Source organism: Zootoca vivipara, chromosome 15 (genome assembly GCF_963506605.1).
Source record: "Zootoca vivipara chromosome 15, rZooViv1.1, whole genome shotgun sequence".
In the NCBI taxonomy this organism is placed as follows: Eukaryota; Metazoa; Chordata; class Lepidosauria; order Squamata; family Lacertidae; genus Zootoca; species Zootoca vivipara.
The window spans coordinates 43,110,815-43,131,923 of NC_083290.1; the positions used below are offsets into that span (position 1 = coordinate 43,110,815).

Sequence of the window (21,109 nt, forward strand, 5' to 3'; positions counted from 1 at the left end):
AGGATGAGGTATGGGTGTCACCGAGATCCACCCAGTCAGAGGAAGGAGCAGATTGGCAGAACGTTTTTACCCCCACCAGCTCTGACGCCACGGACTTTTTGGGATTCCCGTCCGCCCAGGCGGAAGGGGGGGGCTCGCAGGACTGGGGGGAGGTATTCACACCAACGGGCTCGGAGAGCACTGAGTTCTTAGGCTTCCAGTCGTCACCGACACATGGGGGGGGCCTGGGGAGGGGTGAAGGAGAGCTTGGGAGGGGGGTGGATGTGAGGGACAGGGGATATCGCGAAGTCCCTCCCCTCCTGAGTTCAAGCCCGTCCCCGAGCAAAGGGGAAAGCAGGGAGAGTTCCGATTCCAGTGGGGAAGCAGGAAGTCGTGTCCGAGGCTCAGGCAAGGTAGAGGAGCCAGGGTCCCAGGTGGGACAGGAAGGGGCAAGCAAGGGGGGAAGACCCATCCCTCCAACTCCAGAATTACGCAGGAAGAGGAGGGGCAAGAGGATGGGTCTGCCAAAGCTTTTGTGTTGGAGAAAGACGCGCCAAAAGCCATTAGGAGGTTCTGAAACCGACTGACAACATCGCTCCGTGTAAATAGCAATGACTTGAGCACTGTAAATACGCAGCACCAATAAAAGAATAAAATGCAGAGCTGCGTAGCGTCGTTACTCTGAAGTAGTCCACTCCGGCCACTGTGACAGCACCTGTTCATAATTTATACTTAATCCTTGGTTTCTTACCCTGCCAGATAAATCTGGAAACATCTCTTTGCCATTGTTTGAAGTGTCCCGCTCCACTGATTATGGGTATTGTTCGAAATAAGAATAGCATTCTTGGCAATACATTTTCACTACTGAAATTCTTCCCCATAGTTATAAATTCATCCTTCCCCAAACACCCATATTTTTCTTTATTTCTTTCCAGGTTGTTAAATAATTATCCTTAAAGATATTTATATTCTTAGCTGTCAACCGAACCCCCAAATACTTTTTAATTGTGTTGCTAGTTGTAGCTCATTTATATATTGTTCCATCATGTTTTTTACCAATACTTTCTTTTTAATTTTTTTTAACTTAAATCCTGCTACCTAGCCAAACTTGGATATCTTATACCCTTGGTATACTTACCAATGGGTCTTCTACTGTTATTACAAGGTCGACTGCAAATGCTTTCAGCTTGTATGCTTTGCACCCAACTGTTATACCTTTTATTTGTTCATCACATCTTGTATTTCTCGCCAGAGTCTTTAATACTAAAATAAACTAATGTCCCTTTTGTAATTTTACATTTTTCTGATATTACATTATTCACTATCAATATTGCCTGCTGGTCTGTATATATTGCATCAATTCCCTTTAGAAATAATTCCCCAAAATTTCCAATCTCCATAGTTTTTCCTATAAAGGTCCATGACATTTTGTCAAAGGCCTTCTCTGCATCCACAAACATCAAGGCTGCTTGTTTAATTCCTGACCTCCAGATATCCTTCATCTGTCGGCCAGAAAGAAAGCCAGATTGATCTTGATTAATTAACTCTTTTAACACCAATTTCAAACAATTTGCCATTATATTGGCAAATATTTAATCATTACTGTGTTAAGCAGAGAAATTGGCCTATAATTTTAAACGGAGGGCAGGTCTGTGTCTTGTTTCGGAAGTAATGTTATATACACCTCTTTCCATGAATCTGGTATTTTTCCTGTATTCAACATTTTATTCATTACATCCTTCAGCAGTTGTATCAAAAAGTCTTGTTATTTTTTTTAAATAATATTTTGCTAATAAACCATCTTGCCCTTAATAATTTATTACAATTCCAGAGCAGATTTCTGAGATCTACCAGATACTTCCCAAATGTTTTCAAGGTTCTGCTTGAAAACTTGCTTGCTAGAAACTGGCTTTTCTTTTTCTTTTATGAAAGCTGAGTGTGTTTTTGTTACTACTGAAAAATCTCACTTCATGCATAGCTCCACTTGCATCAAAGCAACTACTATGATGCTGTAATAATCAATCTGGCACATTTCACCAATTCTCCGATGATTACTTGCTCTGGAGAAAAGGGTGATCCACTTACTTGAGTTCCATTGTCTTTCCAGATGAGGTGGTGCTACAGCCATGCACCACAACCAGTGATGCCCAGTGTGCTTGTAAGAGCGGCACCTTCTGCTCCCCTAGCCTTCCATGTGAAACATGCCATAAATGCACAACCAGGTAAAGGCATTAAGATAAGCAAATGGAACCCAGTTACTCTTGCCGCAACCTGATTATCAGCTTGTGGCAGCACAAGGGCCGACTTTTTCACTGGTGGTACCAGTATTGTACGCGGGTGGTGCTGTGGGTTAAACCACGGAGCCTAGGGCTTGCCGATCAGAGGGTTGGCGGTTCGAATCCCCGCGATGGGGTGAGCTCCTGTTGCTCGGTCCCAGCTCCTGCCCACCTAGCAGTTCAAAAGCACGTCAAAGTGCAAGTAGATAAATAGGTACCACTCTGGCAGGAAGGTAAACGGTTTTTCCGTGCGCTGCTCTGGTTCGCCAGGAGTGGCTTAGTCATGCTGGCCACATGACCCGGAAGCTGTACCCTGGTTCCCTCAGCCAATAAAGCGAGATGAGCACCGCAACCCCAGAGTCGTCCACGACTGGACCTTTTGGTCAGGGGTCCCTTTACCTTTACCAGTATTGTAGAATGACCTCCCTGCTGAAATATGGAAGACACTATCGGTATTGGCATCCTGTCTCTTGGCAGCATGCGTGTTCAGGCAAGGATTTGCTTGAACTTGTTTTTTAATTGTTACATTTTTAACTGGCTAGTTTTATTGTATTTTTAAATTGTGAATGTTTTAATACTTTGAGAGAATTATTTTCTTATGTGTCTTAATTGTATGGATTTTATACTTGTAAACTGCATGGGACCCATTTTGTCATATAAATTAATAATATTTCATAGAAATGCCTCCTAACCCTAAAACAAAGCTTAGGCTGCCATCCTGTACTCACTTCCCTGGGAGTAAGCTCCTTTAAACACAGATAGGCTTACTTCTGAGCAGACGTATACAACTGCAGTATAAGCTGAGATTTTATTTGTCATGAAAGCACAGAGGCTGGGGACACTAATGAAGACCTTTGTGAGCATGATGGTACCTAAGACCAGTGTTTCTCAACCTTTTTTGGGCCACGGCACACTTGTTCCGTCAAAAAAATCACGAGGCACACCACCATTAAAAAAGTTAAAAAATTTAACTCTGTGCCGCCCTATATTATAATTATGACTGTAAGAAACACTTGCCAAATATTGCTTTCCGGCGGGTTAGTGCTGTATATTGGCGGCCGCCAGGCTCGTTTGCACTGAGCTTTGGGAAAGAGGAGGAGAAATATTGTTTTCCAGCAGGTTAGTGTTGTTTATTGATGGCCGCCAGGCACGTGACAATGCAAATCGCCCTTCTCGTCGCCGCACGTCGCGGCACACCAGCCAGCGTCTCGCGGCACACTAGTGTGCCGCGGAACAGCGGTTGAGAAACGCTGCCTAAGACTATCTCTTCAGGATACAGGCTAGAAGTTAACTGTTTGAATCCTTTCTTTACCCCCCCCCACACATTGGGTGGCCAGGTGGGGAGGGGTCCCTTTTATACTGAAACCTAGCCTTTCAAGATGAAGGCATGACTAGAATTCTTTTCCAGTAATACTGTCACAGGGCATTATATATTGAAGATGATTCCAAACCTATAGACTACCTCATCCACATTTTGAAATAATGCAGTCCTGGAAAAGCTAAACGATGTCTGAAGGCAGATTATTATTTATTATGTATTTACTACATTTATTTATATCCTATCCTCCTTCCCTAAATTGTCCAGGGTGACATAGATTAGGAATAGATTAGGTACACCTTCCTAAATATGCATTGCCTACAGGGCCATAGCTGCCAAGTTCTCCCTTTTTTTTAAGGGAAATTCCCTTATGCTGAATAGACTTTCTTGCGAGAAAAGGGAAAACTTGGCAGCTATGTACAGGGCTGAAATTGAGCTGCCCCTCACCAGGCAGAAGGGTGCAAAAAAGTAGAACTACCATGAGAACAGCAAAGGACAGCCTTATTGCAAGATTCAAAAGGAACAAGTCCAGTGATTGTTTCAGTTTGATTCTTTGTTGCTGCATGAAAACACCCCCAATTTGTCTACCCACATGCTACCCACATCTCTGATGGAAGCACCTGAAATTCCAGCTTCCTTTAAGTCAAGAAAATGTCTACAGTAGTTCCATCTACATTGGTTTTCCTCTTTTGCCTGGTAGGTGTCCTGATGGAGAAACAATGGTTCAGCCTTGTACCCCTGAAAGTGACATGCTGTGTGTAAAGGCCCTGGGTCCTGCTGATGTAACCTCACAAACGCCTGCAGCAGGTAAGACTAGTAGATTGTGTATGTGTGTGTAGAGTTAATGCAGTTGGCAATATTCTGTTTAGCCAAGGATTTTCAAACAGAACAAGTGGAACTTGTAACCAAACTTTAGTGTAGAATATTGTTCAGGTTTCCACGCAGCCCTTTTCCATTCCCTATCTTCCCCACTAGCTTTCTGCCTAGTCCTCGATTCAGCAGTTTTGTGTTTCACACATAAAATCCAAATTATCACTTTGTATATGTAACTGAACTTGCTGTTTTTCTTCTCTTGAGGTTCCAATGGACAAATACTTTTCCTTTTGGGTATTCTGTTTTGTGTCACGCTGGTTGTTGCTGTTAGTGTTGGAATTTGCAAGTGCCGTATTAAAGGTAAGAAACCTTTCTCAGTGAGGTTGCAAATAGTCATGGAAAGCATAGAAAGACCAGGGCATTGTGTATTGTGCTCCTAAATGGAGATTTTGTGGCCATCCATCCAGATTGCCAACATGGTCCACATCTGCTTAACTTCAGTATCCTACAGAATCTTTTTTTCTGTGTCCTAAGATGAGGGCTTCTGAGTCTCCTCTAAACTGAACAGAGCTAGAATTCTTCACCTAGTCAATCTGAATTAAATCCATATCTGTCTAATTCTACAGGTCTTGCCCCCCCCCTAATTAATTTTGCTTTTGCTAGACATGCAATGGAGAGAATGGACAATGAAGCCTGCCCTGCCAACAACTGAAAATCGTACCCAGCCATTGCTTGGGCACCAGAGATTTCTGCACACATAGTCGGGGGGGGGGCGGTGATTCTGTTGCATCAGAGTTGAGATTCTCCACATGCTGATAAATTTAATCCACCACATTTTTTACTTTTCACTGTCTGTACAGAATTATACCATATGTTTAAGGCTAATACCACCTAGTCAGAAAGGTTGAGTGGGGGACAGACTTAGTTAGTAAATGACTGGGGTTTTGGGGTGCGGGGCAAGACCCAAAAGGAAAAAGCAGCTGTTGAAGAGACCTGCCTTTCCCAATGCTGTACTACTATTATTTCTGTTGGAGTTATGAATAGCTCAGAATCCACTAATGTGGATCAAAGGAACAACAGTTGCCATGGAAAGGACAAATTGATCTTGCATTTATGGAGTTCACTTTTTTTTATCTTGAGGGTCAATAACAGTTGTGGATGCCAGTATATTGTTACAGTCTCCCTGTTCTCTTCCAGGCCCAATTTAAGTTGCTCGTATGATTTACACACCTTATTTTCTGCTCCCACCACAATCCCCAGGACCTTCTTCCACCTTTATCTTATTGATATCACTGGGGCATCAGGTTTGGTGATCATGGCACAAAGAGGGTTTTTTGGTGGCTAACTGCAAGATCTTCAACTTGGAACCTTGTGTTAACCTTGGTGTTAATTGCCACCTTTCTCAATGTTGCTGGCAGACAGTACTCATCCTAAAGGTAAAGGGACCCCTGACTGTTAGGTCCAGTCACAGACGACTCTGGGGTTGCAGCACTCATCTCGCGTTATTGGCCAAGGGAGCCGGCGTACAGCTTCCAGGTCATGTGGCCAGCATGACTAAGCCACTTTCTGGCAAACCAGAGCAGCACATGAAAACGCCCTTTACCTTCCCGCCGGAGCGGTACCTATTTATCCACTTGCACTTTGACGTGCTTTCGAACTGCTAGGTTGGCAGGAGAATACTCATCCTATGCCCATGTATTTGGGGATCTTTGTAGAAAAGATATTTCTGACTTGCTCAGGTGAAACAGAGGGCAAGAGATCAAGTCTTTTCTCCACACCCTGATGACAGTGGTGATGGACGGACTACAACTACCATTTGCCCCAGCCAACATGGCCATTGGGAGCTGTAATCCAACAAACACTTGAAAGGCATGAGTTTGGGTAGGATTTATTTGCAGTAATAATCCTCCTGCCAAGGGAGAAATGCGAAGTTGTGCTTATTTTGTTGGTCATTGACAGAAGTGCAAAGCCTGCCCTTGACTTCATGCATCTCTTTTGCCATCAGCAGTTCCAGGGCAGCCAGGAAGTTTCCGGTGGCTGGCTTCTCACCACTGCCTCACTGATTAACATGCTTCCTCCATTGTGTGTGGTGTAGGGAATCAGGAGGTCCTGGGTTTTCCCTTTTGAAATGCAAGGCCTGAAGCTGATGGGGAAACATCCATTCTTGGCTAGTCATTTTAATGGATGAACGTCAGGGCAAGCCAAGGCCGGGTCAGGACCCTACAGATGGAAGCTTGATAAAATATTAAGGGGTACATAAATGCTTCTAAATAAATAGTAATGTCACCCTGTTTTCTCTTACAGACAGCAGAACAGGATCTGTAACAAGTGTGTGGGACTCCAAGGTGAGGCCTGCTTCCTTTTTTAGAGAGGGTAAAATCATTAGGGATAAGTGGATTTTTTTTGGTTGCAAGATGATGACATCTTTAAAAAGTTACATGGGAAGCTGTTTTTATCCCAAGTTTAGTCCACTGTTCTGTCTAGCTCAGTATTGTGTACACTGACTGGCAGCCGCTCTCCAGGGTATCAGAGTGGGATCTTCCTGGAGATATCTGGGTGTTGAAATTGGGACCTTTGGCATAAAAATCAAGCCCTCTACCATAGAGCTATTTCACAGTATTACAATTATAACATTGTGACTTCACTATTGCATTACTGCACAAAAATAGCAGGATTCCTTTCTCAGTTGGAAGGCCTTATTGTTTTTATTTTTTACTATTACAGTACTTCATTTTCAAAGAGGCAGAACAGGGAACTTAAGTCCCACTTCTAGCTCACAAAATTCCAGAAACATTTCCTCTTACAGAATATAGCGGGTTTCGTAATTTTGATTTCAACCCATTAAATCTATTCAGTACGTACAGCAGAATGTCAAAATCTGGGTGTGAATCCCTCCTCTCCAAATTGGGTATCCAGACTAAATGGTCACGTGTAAATTTATTGACATTTCTTTGTGTATTGGAGAAATCACTTTGGTTTCTATCAAGTTGGAGTGCCTCATTCCTCAAAACATAACTTGCTTTTTTAGAAGGGGGCATTCCTATTCACTTCAGTCCTTCTTATAAAATTATAAATATTTATTTATTGTTTATTGAAAATATATACTGCCCTATACCCACAGGTCTCAGGGCAGTTCATATGTTGGATCCATAGAAAAGACATGTACTGGAACAGGAATTTCCCCTTAAATCAAGGGTGATAAATCTGTGGCCCTTCAGTTGTGACAGAACTCAAATTCCCGTCAGCCCTGACCAACGTGGCCCATGGGGATAGTTTAGACTGAAAGCCTATGCAAACATAATCGACCATAAATTTCATTTAACTTGGTGGGTTTCTGATAGATATGACTTGTCAAGGTGGTAGGTTAGATATCTTCTTCTTTTAAAAAATGCAAACCTACCCATGCACAGGCAAGTAACATTTTGGTGGGCTTAAATTGCATTGCGTTTTATTGCAAGACTATCCGAAGACTGCGGCGAAAATGTACCCATGGACCACAGGAAGTAGAGGACTTGTGGGATGTACAGGTTGACCAGAGGATCCGATTGTCTTCACTAGAATATGCCAATTCCAATGCAAGAGGGTCTGAAACCACACCTCTGCAAACAACTGGCTCTTCAGAGGAGGTAAACAAGGTGAAAAAGCACAAGGTATTGCCTGTTAGCCAAGTCACATAAATAACTCAAAGTTCAGAGAGAAGACAAATCTGGTAATACTTCATTGAGGAAAGGTGAACAAAAATGGTATAATTTGAGGAAAAAGGAACAGAGGTCTTTCTTATTTCTGACCTTGTACAGAGCAGAGAGACAATCAACCCAACTTACAGAGGGAAACTCTCAGTACTAATCATCCAATCAGTGCATGTGCTACCTCAGCAAGCATCTTGCCACTCTGCTATTGCACTTCTAGCATTACCTGTCCTGGGATGCCTCTACAGCTCCTTGGAACAAAGGAGGCTGATGCAGAGTGTTAATTCAGACTGCAAAGAGACTGGTGGGTATCTCTTGCCTATCAGAGAATCTTCTGTTCAGCTGCTGGCTATCTAAAGCTTGTTTTGTTTTAGAGTTAGAAAGCAACTTTACCTAGAGCTGGAATATCCTTTCAGTACTCTTCCATCATTCATTTTAGTAATACATGTGGTTTGTTTCTGTTCTGACCCATTGTAGGTTCAGGTCTCCACAGAGCAGAGAAGGAATCTGGTTCCTGCAAATGGGAAGGATCAAATGACTGGTAAATGTCCTTACATTCTTAGCCTGCACAGTCATTTAAAATAAATTGCTAAATCAGGAGCCTCCAAGCTTTTTTGGACCAATAGGCACATTCAGATCCACTGAAGTTAATGGACCTAATCATGTTCATTAATTTCATGGAGTCTCCTCTGAGTAAAACATGGTTGAATACCACCCTAAATATAACTTCCTTAGTTCAGATAGCATTTTCAGTGCAGGAAGAAAGGAATATGAGCGCTTGAATAACTGGGAATGGTGGGAACCAGTGCTGCTGATTTACAACCTTATGCCAAGTTCCCCTCCTTGCACTCTGCTCTCACCTGTGGCTCCCAGGTCAGCATTCGGCAGCTGCCACACCTTGGGAACAACCTTGACTGGCTGGCTAAACCAGGTGAAGGTAGCTGCTGGGTCTCAAACCCTCTGTGAGTTAGGAACATCCCCTGCATGTGAAGACAGGGTCTGGTGGATTGAGCAGATGAGGCCAAGAGTGGGCCCAACAGTCAAGAAGGCGGTTTCTGCTATAGAGGGAAGTGAAGGGCAGATTGGGCTTGTCAACCTGGGAAGGTAGTCCATTTAGAAGGAAAATTCTGACCCTAAACCTCTGCTGCCTTGTGGGAGATCTTGGGGAGAAGAAAAGGCTAAGTAAGCATTAAACCCTACAAAATCCAGAGTGGAGTCCCTAAGGCAGATGGATGGCGCCTTGTATGTCTCCTTCCAGCCAAGCTGGTGCCAAATGTCTTGCTCTGCTTTCCTTTGGATCACATTAGCAAGGCCCAGAAGGTCTTGTTTTCTGGGCAGCCCAGGAGTAATCCTTGATGCCTCCCTTTCCATGGAGGCGCAGGTTATAGCAACAGTTAAGGCAACATTTTCCATCTTTGCCGCATTAAGCAGCTGGTCCCTGACCTCTCCTGATCTGGCCGCAGTGATCCACGCAATGGTCACCTCCAGGCTTGACTACTGTAATCCGCTCTATGTGGGGCTGCCCTTGAAACTCCCAGAAACTCCAGCGGGTGCAGAATGCTGCAGTGATGCTCCTCACAGGGTCCCTGCCATGGGAGCATATTCACCCAGTGCTTTACCAGCTGCACTGGCTCCGGGTGGAGTATAGTGTCAGGTGCTAGTTTTGACCTTTAAAGCCCTTCGTGGCTTAGGGCCCTTATATTTATGGGACCGCCTCTCCTGGTATGCCCCACAGAGGACCTTAAGGTCCATGAATATCCATAGTTTAGAGGTCCCTGGCCCTAAGGAAGTCAGACTATCCTCCACCAGGGCCAGGGCCTGTTCAGTGATGGCTCCAACCTGGTGGAATGCTGTGTCCCATGAGACTAGAGCCCTATAGGATTTAACTTCCTCTCGCGTGCCTGTAAGACAAAGCCATTTCGCCTGGTCTTTAATTTGAACTCGGCCTGATCTTTTATTTCCCTTCTCTCCCCACTCCCCCCGTTTATAAATATTACCCACTCTGGGACCCTCTGGCCTCCTCGCTGGCCCAAGTAGGTCTAATTTAGCCAGCTAGCCCTGGTGTCTATCTAATGTTTATTGGATGGATTTTCCCCAGATTGATTCTTGAACTTGAATTTTATTGTTATTCATGCTTTGATACTGTATTTCATGCTGCTTTTATGTTGTATTACAATTAAGTGTTTTAAATTTGTTGTTAGCCGCCCTGAGCCCGGGTTTCTGGACCGGGAAGGGCAGGGTATAAATAAAAATGTATTATTATTACTACGGTATTATACAAATGGCCCAGGCTTGTGCCCCTGCTAACACAGTGGTTTGACTTCACCCTGGAGGTGCAATCCATTGTGTCTCAAGGTAGATGGATTCCAGCAACAACTGTCTCAAACCATTGATCTGTCTAACAGTGACAGCCTGCATGGTATCCTCCACATCTTGGTGGACTACAACTCCCTTCATCTCTGCCCATTGGCAATACTAGCTGGGGCTGATGAGCACCATGTTGGCAACCCCTGAACTGAAGTGGACAGCAGAATCTCTCCAGAGATTCAGGCACTTCCATCCCAGCCCTACCTGAGGATGCCAGGGATTAAACTTGGGAACATCTGCATGCAAAACACATGATCCACCGTTAGATCATTGATTCTAATGTTCGCTCCCCGTGAGGTGCATTGAGTCACTTTTGACTAATAAGTGATGGTGATGATGCCAGATTCCAGCTCATCTTCTGAAATTCACCAGTCATTACATGCCCATTTCCAATTTACCTTCCCAGGAACTAATAAGGGTTAAGCAACTTGTGTTTTCATTTCATTGTTATCTTAAAGGAGAAGCCCACAGGGAAACTAAACGTTGAGCTTGGTGCCATAGCATTCTGTCTTTTGTCTCACTCCTGCAGACACAAAGCTCCTGATTTATCTCCTTTCCTTCCAGCTTTGCGCCTGGCTTTTGACATCTTTATCAAAGAGGTTCCCTTGAGGGACTGGAAGAGATTCATGAGGGCCCTCGGGCTGCTGGATAATGATATTGATACTATTGCTTTGATGCATGTCGGAGATATGAAAGAGCAGCACTTCCAGATGCTACGGACCTGGCATGACATGAATGGGAAGGGGGCGTCTTTGGACTCTTTGCTGGAGGTGCTCTGTAACATGGACCTCAAAGGCATTGAGGATAAAATAAGAGCTGCCCTGATTACCCAGGGCCTCTATGTCCTTGAAGAGTGACTTTGATAGTCATGCAAGGCTTCCTCCTTGCAAGCTGTTCTTGTGAAGCCTCTCTAAAAACAGTTGGCTTTGGGTTTTCGGCCTGGAGGAGAGTGTTATTCTTCTTACCACTATATACAGTTTACTTTTGAAAAGACTTCAGCTGGCTGAAAGAGCTTCTCTTCTTCTTTGGTGATCACTTGTAGCCAAGTAAGATTGTTTTAACAATGAGTCCATAAGTGACTATGGAGGCCAATTCTGGATCCCCACATCCTTCCACAGTGGGGACATTGGTTTCCGGGCAGGAGTTGATCACAGTGTGGATTTGCCAAGCGTGCCTTCCTCTTAGCACGTTTCCCCCTTGTGTCCTGAGTTCGATTGTCTTCAAAGGTAAAGGCTGTTCTCCAACTGGAGTGCTTGCAGGCCAGTGTTTCCCAGTTGTCAGTGTTTATACTACGTTTTTTTTATTTACCTTGAGACAGTCTTTAAAGCTCTTTTGTTGACCACCAGCATTACACTTTTCATTTTTAAGTTCGGAATAGAGAAGTTGCTTTGGAAGACGATCATCAGGCATCCGCACAACATGACCAGTCCAACGAAGTTGATGTTGAAGAATCATTGCTTCAACACTGGTGATATTTGCTCCTTCCAGTACACTGATATTAGTTCGCCTGTCTTCCCAAGTGATATGTAAAAAAATTCCGAGACACCGTTGATGGAATCTTTTGAAGAGTTGGAGATGGCGTTTATAAGTGGTCCATGTTTCACAAGCATATGGTAAGGTTGGTAGTACAATAGCTTTGTAAACAAGCATTTTAGTTTCCCTGCAAATGTCCTGGTCCTCAAACACTCTGCATTTCAGTTGGGAGAAAGCCGCACTCACAGAGCTCAGGCGATGCTGGATTTTGGCATCAATGTTGGCCCTTGTGGAAAGAGAACTGCCTAGGTAGGAGAAGTCTGAAGACCAGCGTGAGGCTGCCTTTGCTGCTTCCCTACTTCGTCAGCCATGCAGTGTTTCCACGTGAGGGGAAAGTGTGTGTGTTTGTGTGTTTTTAGAGAGGGACAAGGGATGAATTGCTTGTTGATGATCGTGGATGTTGACAAGCTCATGGATCCAGGTGCTTGCCACCAAACTACATTGTTATCTCACTTGGTGCACAGGCTGCAGTGTAAAACATCCTGCCAAACTGAGCCTTTTCAATGAACATTGTGGCCCCCATTTCTTTTTATTATAAAATGGGCACCCGGTATGCCTTTTGTATTTCCTGTGAACGGGAGGTTTCTGGTGCTGCTAAAGTCCACTTTGACCAATGTCCTCAGGAGGTGTGGATGTAAAATGTTGTTTGCCATCAAATCTCATTGCTACATGTCTGAAAGACTCCCCACCCCCAAGAATATGAACAATTCTCCATCTTGAAACAATGCCAGCCCCGGTATAAACATTTAGGAAATGGCAGAATCCAGCTTTTCTGGGCACAGAATTCTCATTTCTGTTCTGCAGATTGAGTACATCCACAAACATTTTGCAAAAAATATGTCTTGTGGTACATTAAAAGCTAACAAATGTTATTATAGGTTACAGTTCTGTGGACTATAATTCATAGTTCATCTGATGCAGTGGGCTATAGTACACTGAAGCTTATGCGAAGTTATTCTGCTTCCCCCCCAGAAAGTAGGTTTTGCCTACTCATGGGAGAGGACAATAATCTATGGGTGATAACCATTCCTAGCCCCACTTAGCCATACCCATTAATTTCAATAGGTCTTCTCTAACAGAGATTCATTAATTTCAATGGGTTTAAGGACCTAGTTGACTACAACCTTATGTCCCCTCAACACATTGCATCAATGCCTCATCTGCACTATACATTTAAAACTGTATCATACCATTTCAATCAGCCATGACTTCCCCCACAGAATCCTGGGAACTATAGTTTGTTAAGGATGCTGAGAATTGTTAGGTGACCCCTATTCTGATCACAGAGCTACAGTACTCAGAGTGGTTTAACAATCATTCTCTGTTCCCAGGAATTGTATCTTTGTGAGGGGAATAGCACCCTTAGCAAACTACAGTTCCTGGGATTCTTAGGGGGAGCCATGACTGTTTAAAGTGGTATGGTACTGCTTTAAATGTACAGTGCAGATGGGGCCTTATTTAGCAATCCCTGTGGCTTCTGAGACTGCCACTTGTGGCTCCACATTTCAAGCAGATTTCTGCAACTGCAAGAACTAGAAACATTCTTGAAAGCCTCAGGAAATTAGATTCTATAACCAGTACTTCACCATTCTATAACCAGTACTCCCCCTTCACCGTTGATGTCGGGCTGGTGCTGCCTCTGCAGCCAGCAGCTGAGGGTTGAGAGAAGCGGCCAAAATGGTGCTACTGCTGTTGCTACCGCCTCCCAACCTTTTAGAGGAGGAAAACCAGAATTTTTTTTTCTCTTGTTTTCCTCCTCTAAAAACTAGGTGCGTGTTATGGTCCGAAAAATACGGTAATAAAATGTATTATGGTTCATGAGTCAACATGCCATAATCTGTCCACTCACATTTGAACAACTATTTAGAAAAGGGGTGGGGCACCTTTGACCTCCAGATGATGTTGGACTATAATTCCCAGAATCCCTGACCATTGACCATGCTGGCCAGGGCCAATGGCAGCTGGAGCCCACCAACCACATCTGGAAAGCAACAGGTTCTCCCCAGGCCATGATGTTGATTCTGTTCCTGTGGGCTCTGCCCATCTGCTTTCTCATCCCCACCTGCTTCCAGCTGTAAAAAGTTATGAATAAGGCAGAACCCTGCATGTGTTACCATGAAGGAAAGCTAGATATTGAATAGCTGCAAGTCAATGCCTGCTTTTTATAGTAGGTTGAACACTATGATACCTCATTTTTTAGTTTTCCGTTCTCTCACTTTGCCTTGCTATCTCGACACACTGGAGAGCCAGTGTGATGTATTAGTGTTGTAACCTCTGCCTAACCTGCTTTTTGCAGGTTATTATTTTGAGGTGTGTGTGTGTGTGCGTGCGCGTGCAAAATGAACTTACTTGCTCCTGGGCGGAAGTAAGGAACTAGTTATGCATCGACTCTTAATTGGCCCAGTAATGATCTGTGCCAGTTACTATGCAGGTATTGTGGCTGGGTTCTTCTGCAGTATTAAACGCTTTACAGTCCTAGCTTCCCCAAAAGAATCCTGGAAACTATAAGGGTGCTGAGTTAGATCTGCAGTTCTCAGTTTCCTGGGAAGAGGGATTCCTTGTCACACCACTCTAGGTGCTAGATCTCTTCAGCAATATATTGTTCCAGGTTTCCAAGTCTCAAAGAGGGTGTCATAGACTGGAATGGTTGGGGTACAGGAAAAAGGAAGAACAGAAATGATAAAATCTGAAAACCTTCCCTATAACAAAAGACTGAAATGTCAGCTGCTTTTTAATTTTGGGCCGGATGACAAAAGAGGCACATGATTAAAGATTGTCCCTATGCATTTTGTAAACTACTTTGAGGTTTTATTACAAGCAGGCGGTATATAAATTTTTTGAAAAACAAAATAGATGATGTGCAAAAAGTGGAATGAGACTCTTTCCTCCCCACTCCTGTATAGTAGAACTTTGATCATCAAGCAAAAATACCTTTGTACATCATGTAGTTGATGGAATTTGCTTGCACAAGGACATGCTGCTGGCTTTGAGTATTGTTTTATGCTTTACACTTAAAGACAAGGCTATCCTTGCCCTCGGGCTTTACAGCGAGATTAGACAAATTCATGAAGGAAGGTAAAGTCACTTCCAGTCTTCAGTAGAAGTGTGGCAACAAATACCAGTTGCTGGAGACAAACAGATACTGGCTGTTGCCTTTATCTTGCTCTCTGTCTGGGCTTTCCTAAAGTATGGGTGGCTGGGAGGAACTTATAGGTTAGGTTAATTTCTGGCCTGATCCTGCAGTGCTACTCATACATTGTGTTTATTCTTCATGAGATCTGCTAATCTGCTGTAATTTATTGGAGAGGGCATGTCCACCCGTAACTTTTGCAAAAGAGAAGGCGAGACAGCATAACTGAATTTTTTACTTTCTCTGCTGTCTTCTCTCCAGAGCTTTTGTGGAACCACAGATGCTGGAAACCTAAACTGTTTGGATCCATTTTTAAAAATACTCTAATTAACTATGGAACAATAAACATGTATTTGCACACTGTTTTGAATAGTGCTTACAGGAGTGTCTCTGGAACAGGTACATTGCTATGTGGGCAGAGTTTTCGATAAAGGTGCTGGATTAAGTGACATTTGGAGACTGGTCCCATCTTAAATGCTAAGCAATGTGCCAGTCTCTAGCTGGTCTCTTGCTTGCCCCCTGATGGCAAGACGTGTTGGCCAACCAGAATGAGACCTTTTAACTTCACTTGCCAGTTTTGGGAAGGACAGACTGCTTGTACACTTACTTGTAATGCAGAGTCTCCCTTGAACATTGTGCACACCAACATTCACTCCAGTATCTCAATCAGGTCACCGTTCTGTTTCAAGGGGACCAGATAATAATGTAATCACATTTTAATGGTATGGTGTATCATTTCACCATTGAGATCATAATGAAACTTGATAACAGTTGTTTTTATCATAATTCTTGAGTCATCAAACTTTGACCCCCAGATCCATTTCCCCCCCCAAGGGGTAGCAATAAAAAGTGTGAATTAGGTGTAGTGCAATTCCTGAAACACAATAAGCTTTAGTAGCTTATCTCGTTGAATGTTCTCTAGCTGCTGAGATTTCTGTGTGCAATGCCTCCATATTTTTGGACAACTGGCTAAGGAAAAATACTTTTAAGTACTGTAGATCCTACTGCATTTAATGCCACTTGTTCTTAGGTAAATGGGATTAGCATAGTCCCTTGGCCTGTTAAACCTTTGAACTACCTGACAGCAGAAGCTGATGGGAAGGAGTGAATTGTGGCAAATATGCAGCAAGCGTCTATACCAGGCATCCCCAGACTTTGGCCCTCCAGATGTTTTGGACTACAATTCCCATCTTCCCCGACCACTGGTCCTGTTAGCTAGGGATCATGGGAGTTGTAGGCCAAAACATCTGGAGGGCTGCAGTTTGGGGATGCCTGGTCTATACTCTTATGTAGAAGTGTGCTATGGTTCTTTTGCACATAATACATGTTTCTCCAAAACAGTGCTAAGGGGAATAAGGTACATCATTGCAGAAGAATTTAAAAGTGTTTGCCGAGTGTGGCTTAAGCATGCACAGACTGGAAACTGGAATACTTTCAGCAGTTTAAGCATGTGCATGTGGGTGATCCATCTTATCCACCCAACTTGGGTAAGGCAGAGAGACAGAAACTGGTTAAGCTTTAATGAACAGGTGAATCCTTGGACCTGGGTTTAGCTGTTCCAAATGCAACACTATGCCATACTTACCTATGGGTTAGTAGAACAAGCAGAATATGCTTGATAAATTATGTAGCCTGTTTGGCAAAAATACTTGAAGTTTGTATTTATTTCTAGATATATTAATGTCTTTATATTCAGGTGTTCAGTTTTTAGCGATTTTGTTCTTTTGATATGTGAATTTATAAAATAATGTTTAGTTCTTTGCTTTGCCCTTGCCGTCTCTTACTGTTGGAAGTCAAAAACAACTTATTTGAAGGCAGAAGCTTTTTACCTTGTTTATGAAGCTATGTAAAGCTTCACTGGAGCTGCACAAAGCAATTAAAAGATTTTTTTTAAATGGTATACATTGTCTTGCAATCTGTCCACATATTCTCAAGGTAGGCTTGGGTCTCAGGTGACACTTTGAAGGCAGCAACCAAACTGTTGGGTTAGTGGGGCTGGACCCTACCTAGGTGGGAGACGAGCAGGATTCTCAAAGATATGATGGATCAGTGATATTAAATCTTTTCTAACTTTTACAATTTAAATAAAGCTTGTCAGGAGTTTGTAACAGTTTTGGTCATGAATCAGTAGAGCCAGTACTATTCAGCTAGGTCTTCGTCTACTTTTGGGGGTGGGACGGGACCTTGGGGACAAGTGTGGCTTTCAAGCCTTTCCAACTGTCCTTTGGGCCTGCCCCCAGACACACACCCTCCTCGAAAGTCTTCACCCAGCTGGAATGTTCTTGAATTTTGGTTATGCCTCTTCCCTGCCTGGACGGAGGACCAGGCTACTGTGTACAATGATGAATTTACATAGATCACTCCACCCACTTTTGCAACAAGAGAGGTTTCCCAGAAAGGAGCATGACCCTTCACTTCAAATCACAGACAGAGGCCACAAGCATCTTTTTAAAATACCATTTATTACAACACAACCTTGCACACTAAAATCCAAGTTGGTGTATTGGTTTGCTTCGTTAAAAACAGTGTCAACTGTTGAGAGTTTCCTATTCTTTCAGAAGCAGCACATTCCCAAACATCGTGGCCAGCACAGGCCAGGATGGAAGAGACTCCCTTGCCAACCTTCTTAACTTGCTCTCATTGGGCTAGCCAACCTGGTAACTTGTAGTGTGCAAACAATGAGAGAAAGAAAGAAAACAGTATCTTTCCAGCCACAGCAGGCATGTTCTGTGTTCCAGTAGGACTTTTTTCCTGTTGCAATTCAGTCTCAGTGCAGAACTGAAGCATCTGTTGGCCTATGCCTCCTCTAGCAGGGCCTGCCTCTCATGAGGAGGGTCTACAGCTGTTTAATGCTCCCAGGACCTGTGCCTTGCTGCTAGCAAACATCCTAGAGCTAAGCCCCAGGGGTGGACGTGCAACAGAAAAATGATCACCTTGTCATGAAAAGCCCAGAAAATTCTGGGGCACAGCGCCTGTCTTCAGCAGCTTGAAATGACATGGTACAGAGGGGCAGACAGCGTGAGACACCCAATTATTTCTTTTTTGATTTTTGCAAAGGTGCAGGAACCCTCCTTAAATCAATGAACTGCTGAATTTTCCTCGTAACAGATTTTCAAAGTAAACCTCTTGCATTCCTGTAAACGTGAGGTGTGTGTCCACCTAGATGAGTGAACCTCTTCTAAAGAAAACTGGCTTTCCTGACATTTCACCTGGGCAGCCTCCAATGGCTGTGCACCAACACTAACTGAGGCAAGGACTGGGACCATATGGAGAGAGCTCTGGGTGAAGATGTAGGATGCTCCAGACCCTGAGCTCCACCTGTACAGGTTCTTGCCAACCTCCCAGGGACATTCATGCTTGTTTTCTCCACTGAGGGTTTTAGCTGGTGGTGTCCTCTCTAAGCCTGTCAAGCTGGACGTTGGCCAGGGTGGCAGGCTCCCATCTCTCAAGAGAGATCGAGGAGTGTGTGTGTGTGTAGGGGCAGCGCATCCCTCAGACCACAGCAGAGGAGGAGGAGGAAGAGGAAGATGAAGCTGTGGCTGCTGATGAGGAAGGGGACTGGGCGGGGGAGGAGGCATTCCAGAAGAGCCACCTCCTCTTAGGCTGCCGTTTCTGATGGAGGTAGTCTTCCTTTTCACGCTCCTTCCTGGCCCTCTGATAGTGGTCCTCCTCCTTCAGGTACCAAACGGGGGGCCACCGATGCTTCTCAAAATAGTCCTGGTTCTCTGCAATGGGAGGAAGGAAGGAACTTTAGAAGCCTGCTATTACAGTTAAAAAAGAAAAGTCAGAATTGCAAACAAATGCAGCTGACGTTTGTGGGAAAAGCAATCTGTGGAGAGGTGGGTGGTTTACAAAACTCTGAACTGTCAATGTGCAATTGATTTGCAGCAAAATGAGATGGCATGAGCCATTGACCTGAAAGGGTTGGAACAGCTTTCAATGGAAGAGAGGCACAGACAGGAGCCAACCCTGAGGATCAGCAACTGCAATGAGGAATCCTACTAGAAGGGATGGGATGGGAACAGGCCTCGATTTTTTGGGTTTTGCTGAGATTACAAGGGTTACAAATTGGCTCTAAGCTGAAAACTGATACTCTTGTGCATGTTTAAGAAACAGCTATAAAAATCTTATTTGTTGCTTTTCCCCATGGACACCCAAGGCAATGCACAACTCATAATTCTTCCATGCTGACCTGCTGACATTGCTTTCATCTCTCGAGGAAATTTGCGGCAGATGTTGTTGTAGTTGGTGCAGATGTGATGGAGGCACCAGTCGGCCAGCTGGTAGGCACCATGGAACTGTGGGAGGGGAAAAATAAGATATTGGCATAAGTCACAGCACAACACCATGGGGTAATTTAGCCAGTATGAAGGAAATGATTGGGGCTACCAACAGTGCAATCCTGTACAGAATGGGTAGGGAACCTTCAGCATATGGGCCAATCCTGGCCCACCAGTGGTTCCTGCTTGACCCACAAGGCCCCCAAACACACCTACCACTGGTAACGCCAGCTGATGGGCAGAAGGACAGGATTTAATCTTGCATTGGCTGTGTGCCCTGTTCCCAGCAGGGAATAGGATCACACAGCCAAGGCAGTGGAATTTAATCCCTGCTCATCAGATGATTGCACTTCTTTCCTTAGTGGGAGGTGGGTGCAGTGGGGGGGGGACTCCCACACCTGCCACTGCTGCTCCTACCCTCTTGCTTAAAGGAAAAGCTGAGCTGCTGCAAAGAGCAAGCACTCTTTGAAGCAGGCGAGTGGGGTGTGTGTGGACCCTGCCCACCTGTCAGTCATGTGACATGTAACTGACAGGTGAGTCCCCGGTGACTACCTGCCAGATTTGGCCCCTTGCGCCAACTGCTGTACAAGTTGATTGGGAAGCAAGTCTCAGAGTTCAATGAGTCTGACCTCCAGGAATTACTATGGATTCACTATGACCAAGCCGTTTACTATACCTGAGCCAGCTCCAGGAACACAAGGACATCACCATCAATATCCACTAACATCTGAGTTGCTTCCATCAGACCAGACACCGTGAACTGTTCTGTAAAAACAAACACAAGGAGGTCAGAGTGCATCAGTGTGACTTCCTCACTAACAGGGCAGAATAGATAAAGACCAATCTTTTTCTTTCACTTTTTAAGCAAGGAAGAAACAGGATTCTAACTTTTCTAACACAGCATTATTGCTGTGGTGGGTTTTTTATTTTTAAAAATGGCCCAGTTTGAAAAGAAATCCATATTCACTTTGTATTTTGTTAAAACTGAATCCTGTTCTAACAAGCAAATGGGCCTGCTTTTCTACAGGCCCATGAACCCCCCCCCTACATAAAATAAATTTTAAAAATCAGATAGGCAACTCCAGAGGAAAGCAATCTTGTGGACAGTAGTGAATTGCTTATGTATTTGGTGCCACAGTTTGTCAATAAATGCTAAGTGGGTTTGGACTCACCCTTGACATGCTCCACAACATCATCAGAGCTTAGCATCTGCAGCCCACCACACCACTGATTAAGACACAGACCCCTTCAGTGTCAGGTAGGGTCTACCATTTTTAAAAATGTTTTTGTTTTTGTTTTAAACCTTGCAAATAAAAATCGAGCTTATCAATCAATGGGAGAGGTTCTAGGTCAGCCCACTCTACTTTTGTTTAAAAAGGAAACTTTTAAAACTATGGAGCATTCACAAATTGATACTCAGTTCATTCTGCCAGCTCAGCCTCTCCTCATTCTGGGGCCTGAGAGAGGACAGAAGAGGCGCACAGTGTGCCACCTGCTGGCCAGACTAAGACAAGCAATGGGTCAGCCAGAAAGTCACCCGGTGGTTGTCTATCCCCAAGTAAGCCTGCTTTAAACACTGAAAACTATATGGCTTGCCTCAAACCCTATAATCCCATCAACGCCTTCAGGGAAGGTTCTCCAGATCATAGAGTGACACCTAAGACATTACCCCTTACGAAGCTAACATCACTCCAAAAGGTGAGGAGAAGGATCAAAGCACAGTA

The 21,109-nt window shown here is 44.1% G+C and overlaps 2 protein-coding genes across 5 annotated transcripts in view; one reads left to right on the forward strand and one right to left on the reverse strand.

Annotated features, from left to right (window-relative positions):
- The window catches only part of LOC118097137 (tumor necrosis factor receptor superfamily member 1A-like), a 38,321-nt gene extending 20,832 nt beyond the window's left edge, over positions 1-17,489 (forward strand). The window contains exons 4-10 of the mRNA XM_035139796.2: positions 2,087-2,201; positions 4,274-4,380; positions 4,651-4,746; positions 6,691-6,731; positions 7,845-8,012; positions 8,553-8,616; positions 11,007-17,489. Of these exons, the coding sequence (XP_034995687.2) occupies positions 2,087-2,201; positions 4,274-4,380; positions 4,651-4,746; positions 6,691-6,731; positions 7,845-8,012; positions 8,553-8,616; positions 11,007-11,299 (884 nt within the window). The 3' untranslated portion in view covers positions 11,300-17,489. The remainder of the gene's footprint in view (positions 1-2,086; positions 2,202-4,273; positions 4,381-4,650; positions 4,747-6,690; positions 6,732-7,844; positions 8,013-8,552; positions 8,617-11,006) is intronic.
- A 59-nt stretch (positions 17,490-17,548) lies between these two features.
- The window catches only part of RHOBTB2 (Rho related BTB domain containing 2), a 34,127-nt gene continuing 30,566 nt past the window's right edge, over positions 17,549-21,109 (reverse strand). For all 4 annotated transcript variants that reach the window (XM_035139518.2, XM_060268356.1, XM_060268357.1 and 1 more), the window contains 3 exons: positions 20,062-20,150; positions 19,298-19,403; positions 17,549-18,830 (listed from right to left, as the gene is read on the reverse strand). In XM_035139518.2, the coding sequence (XP_034995409.2) occupies positions 18,598-18,830; positions 19,298-19,403; positions 20,062-20,150 (428 nt within the window). In that variant the 3' untranslated portion in view covers positions 17,549-18,597. The remainder of the gene's footprint in view (positions 18,831-19,297; positions 19,404-20,061; positions 20,151-21,109) is intronic.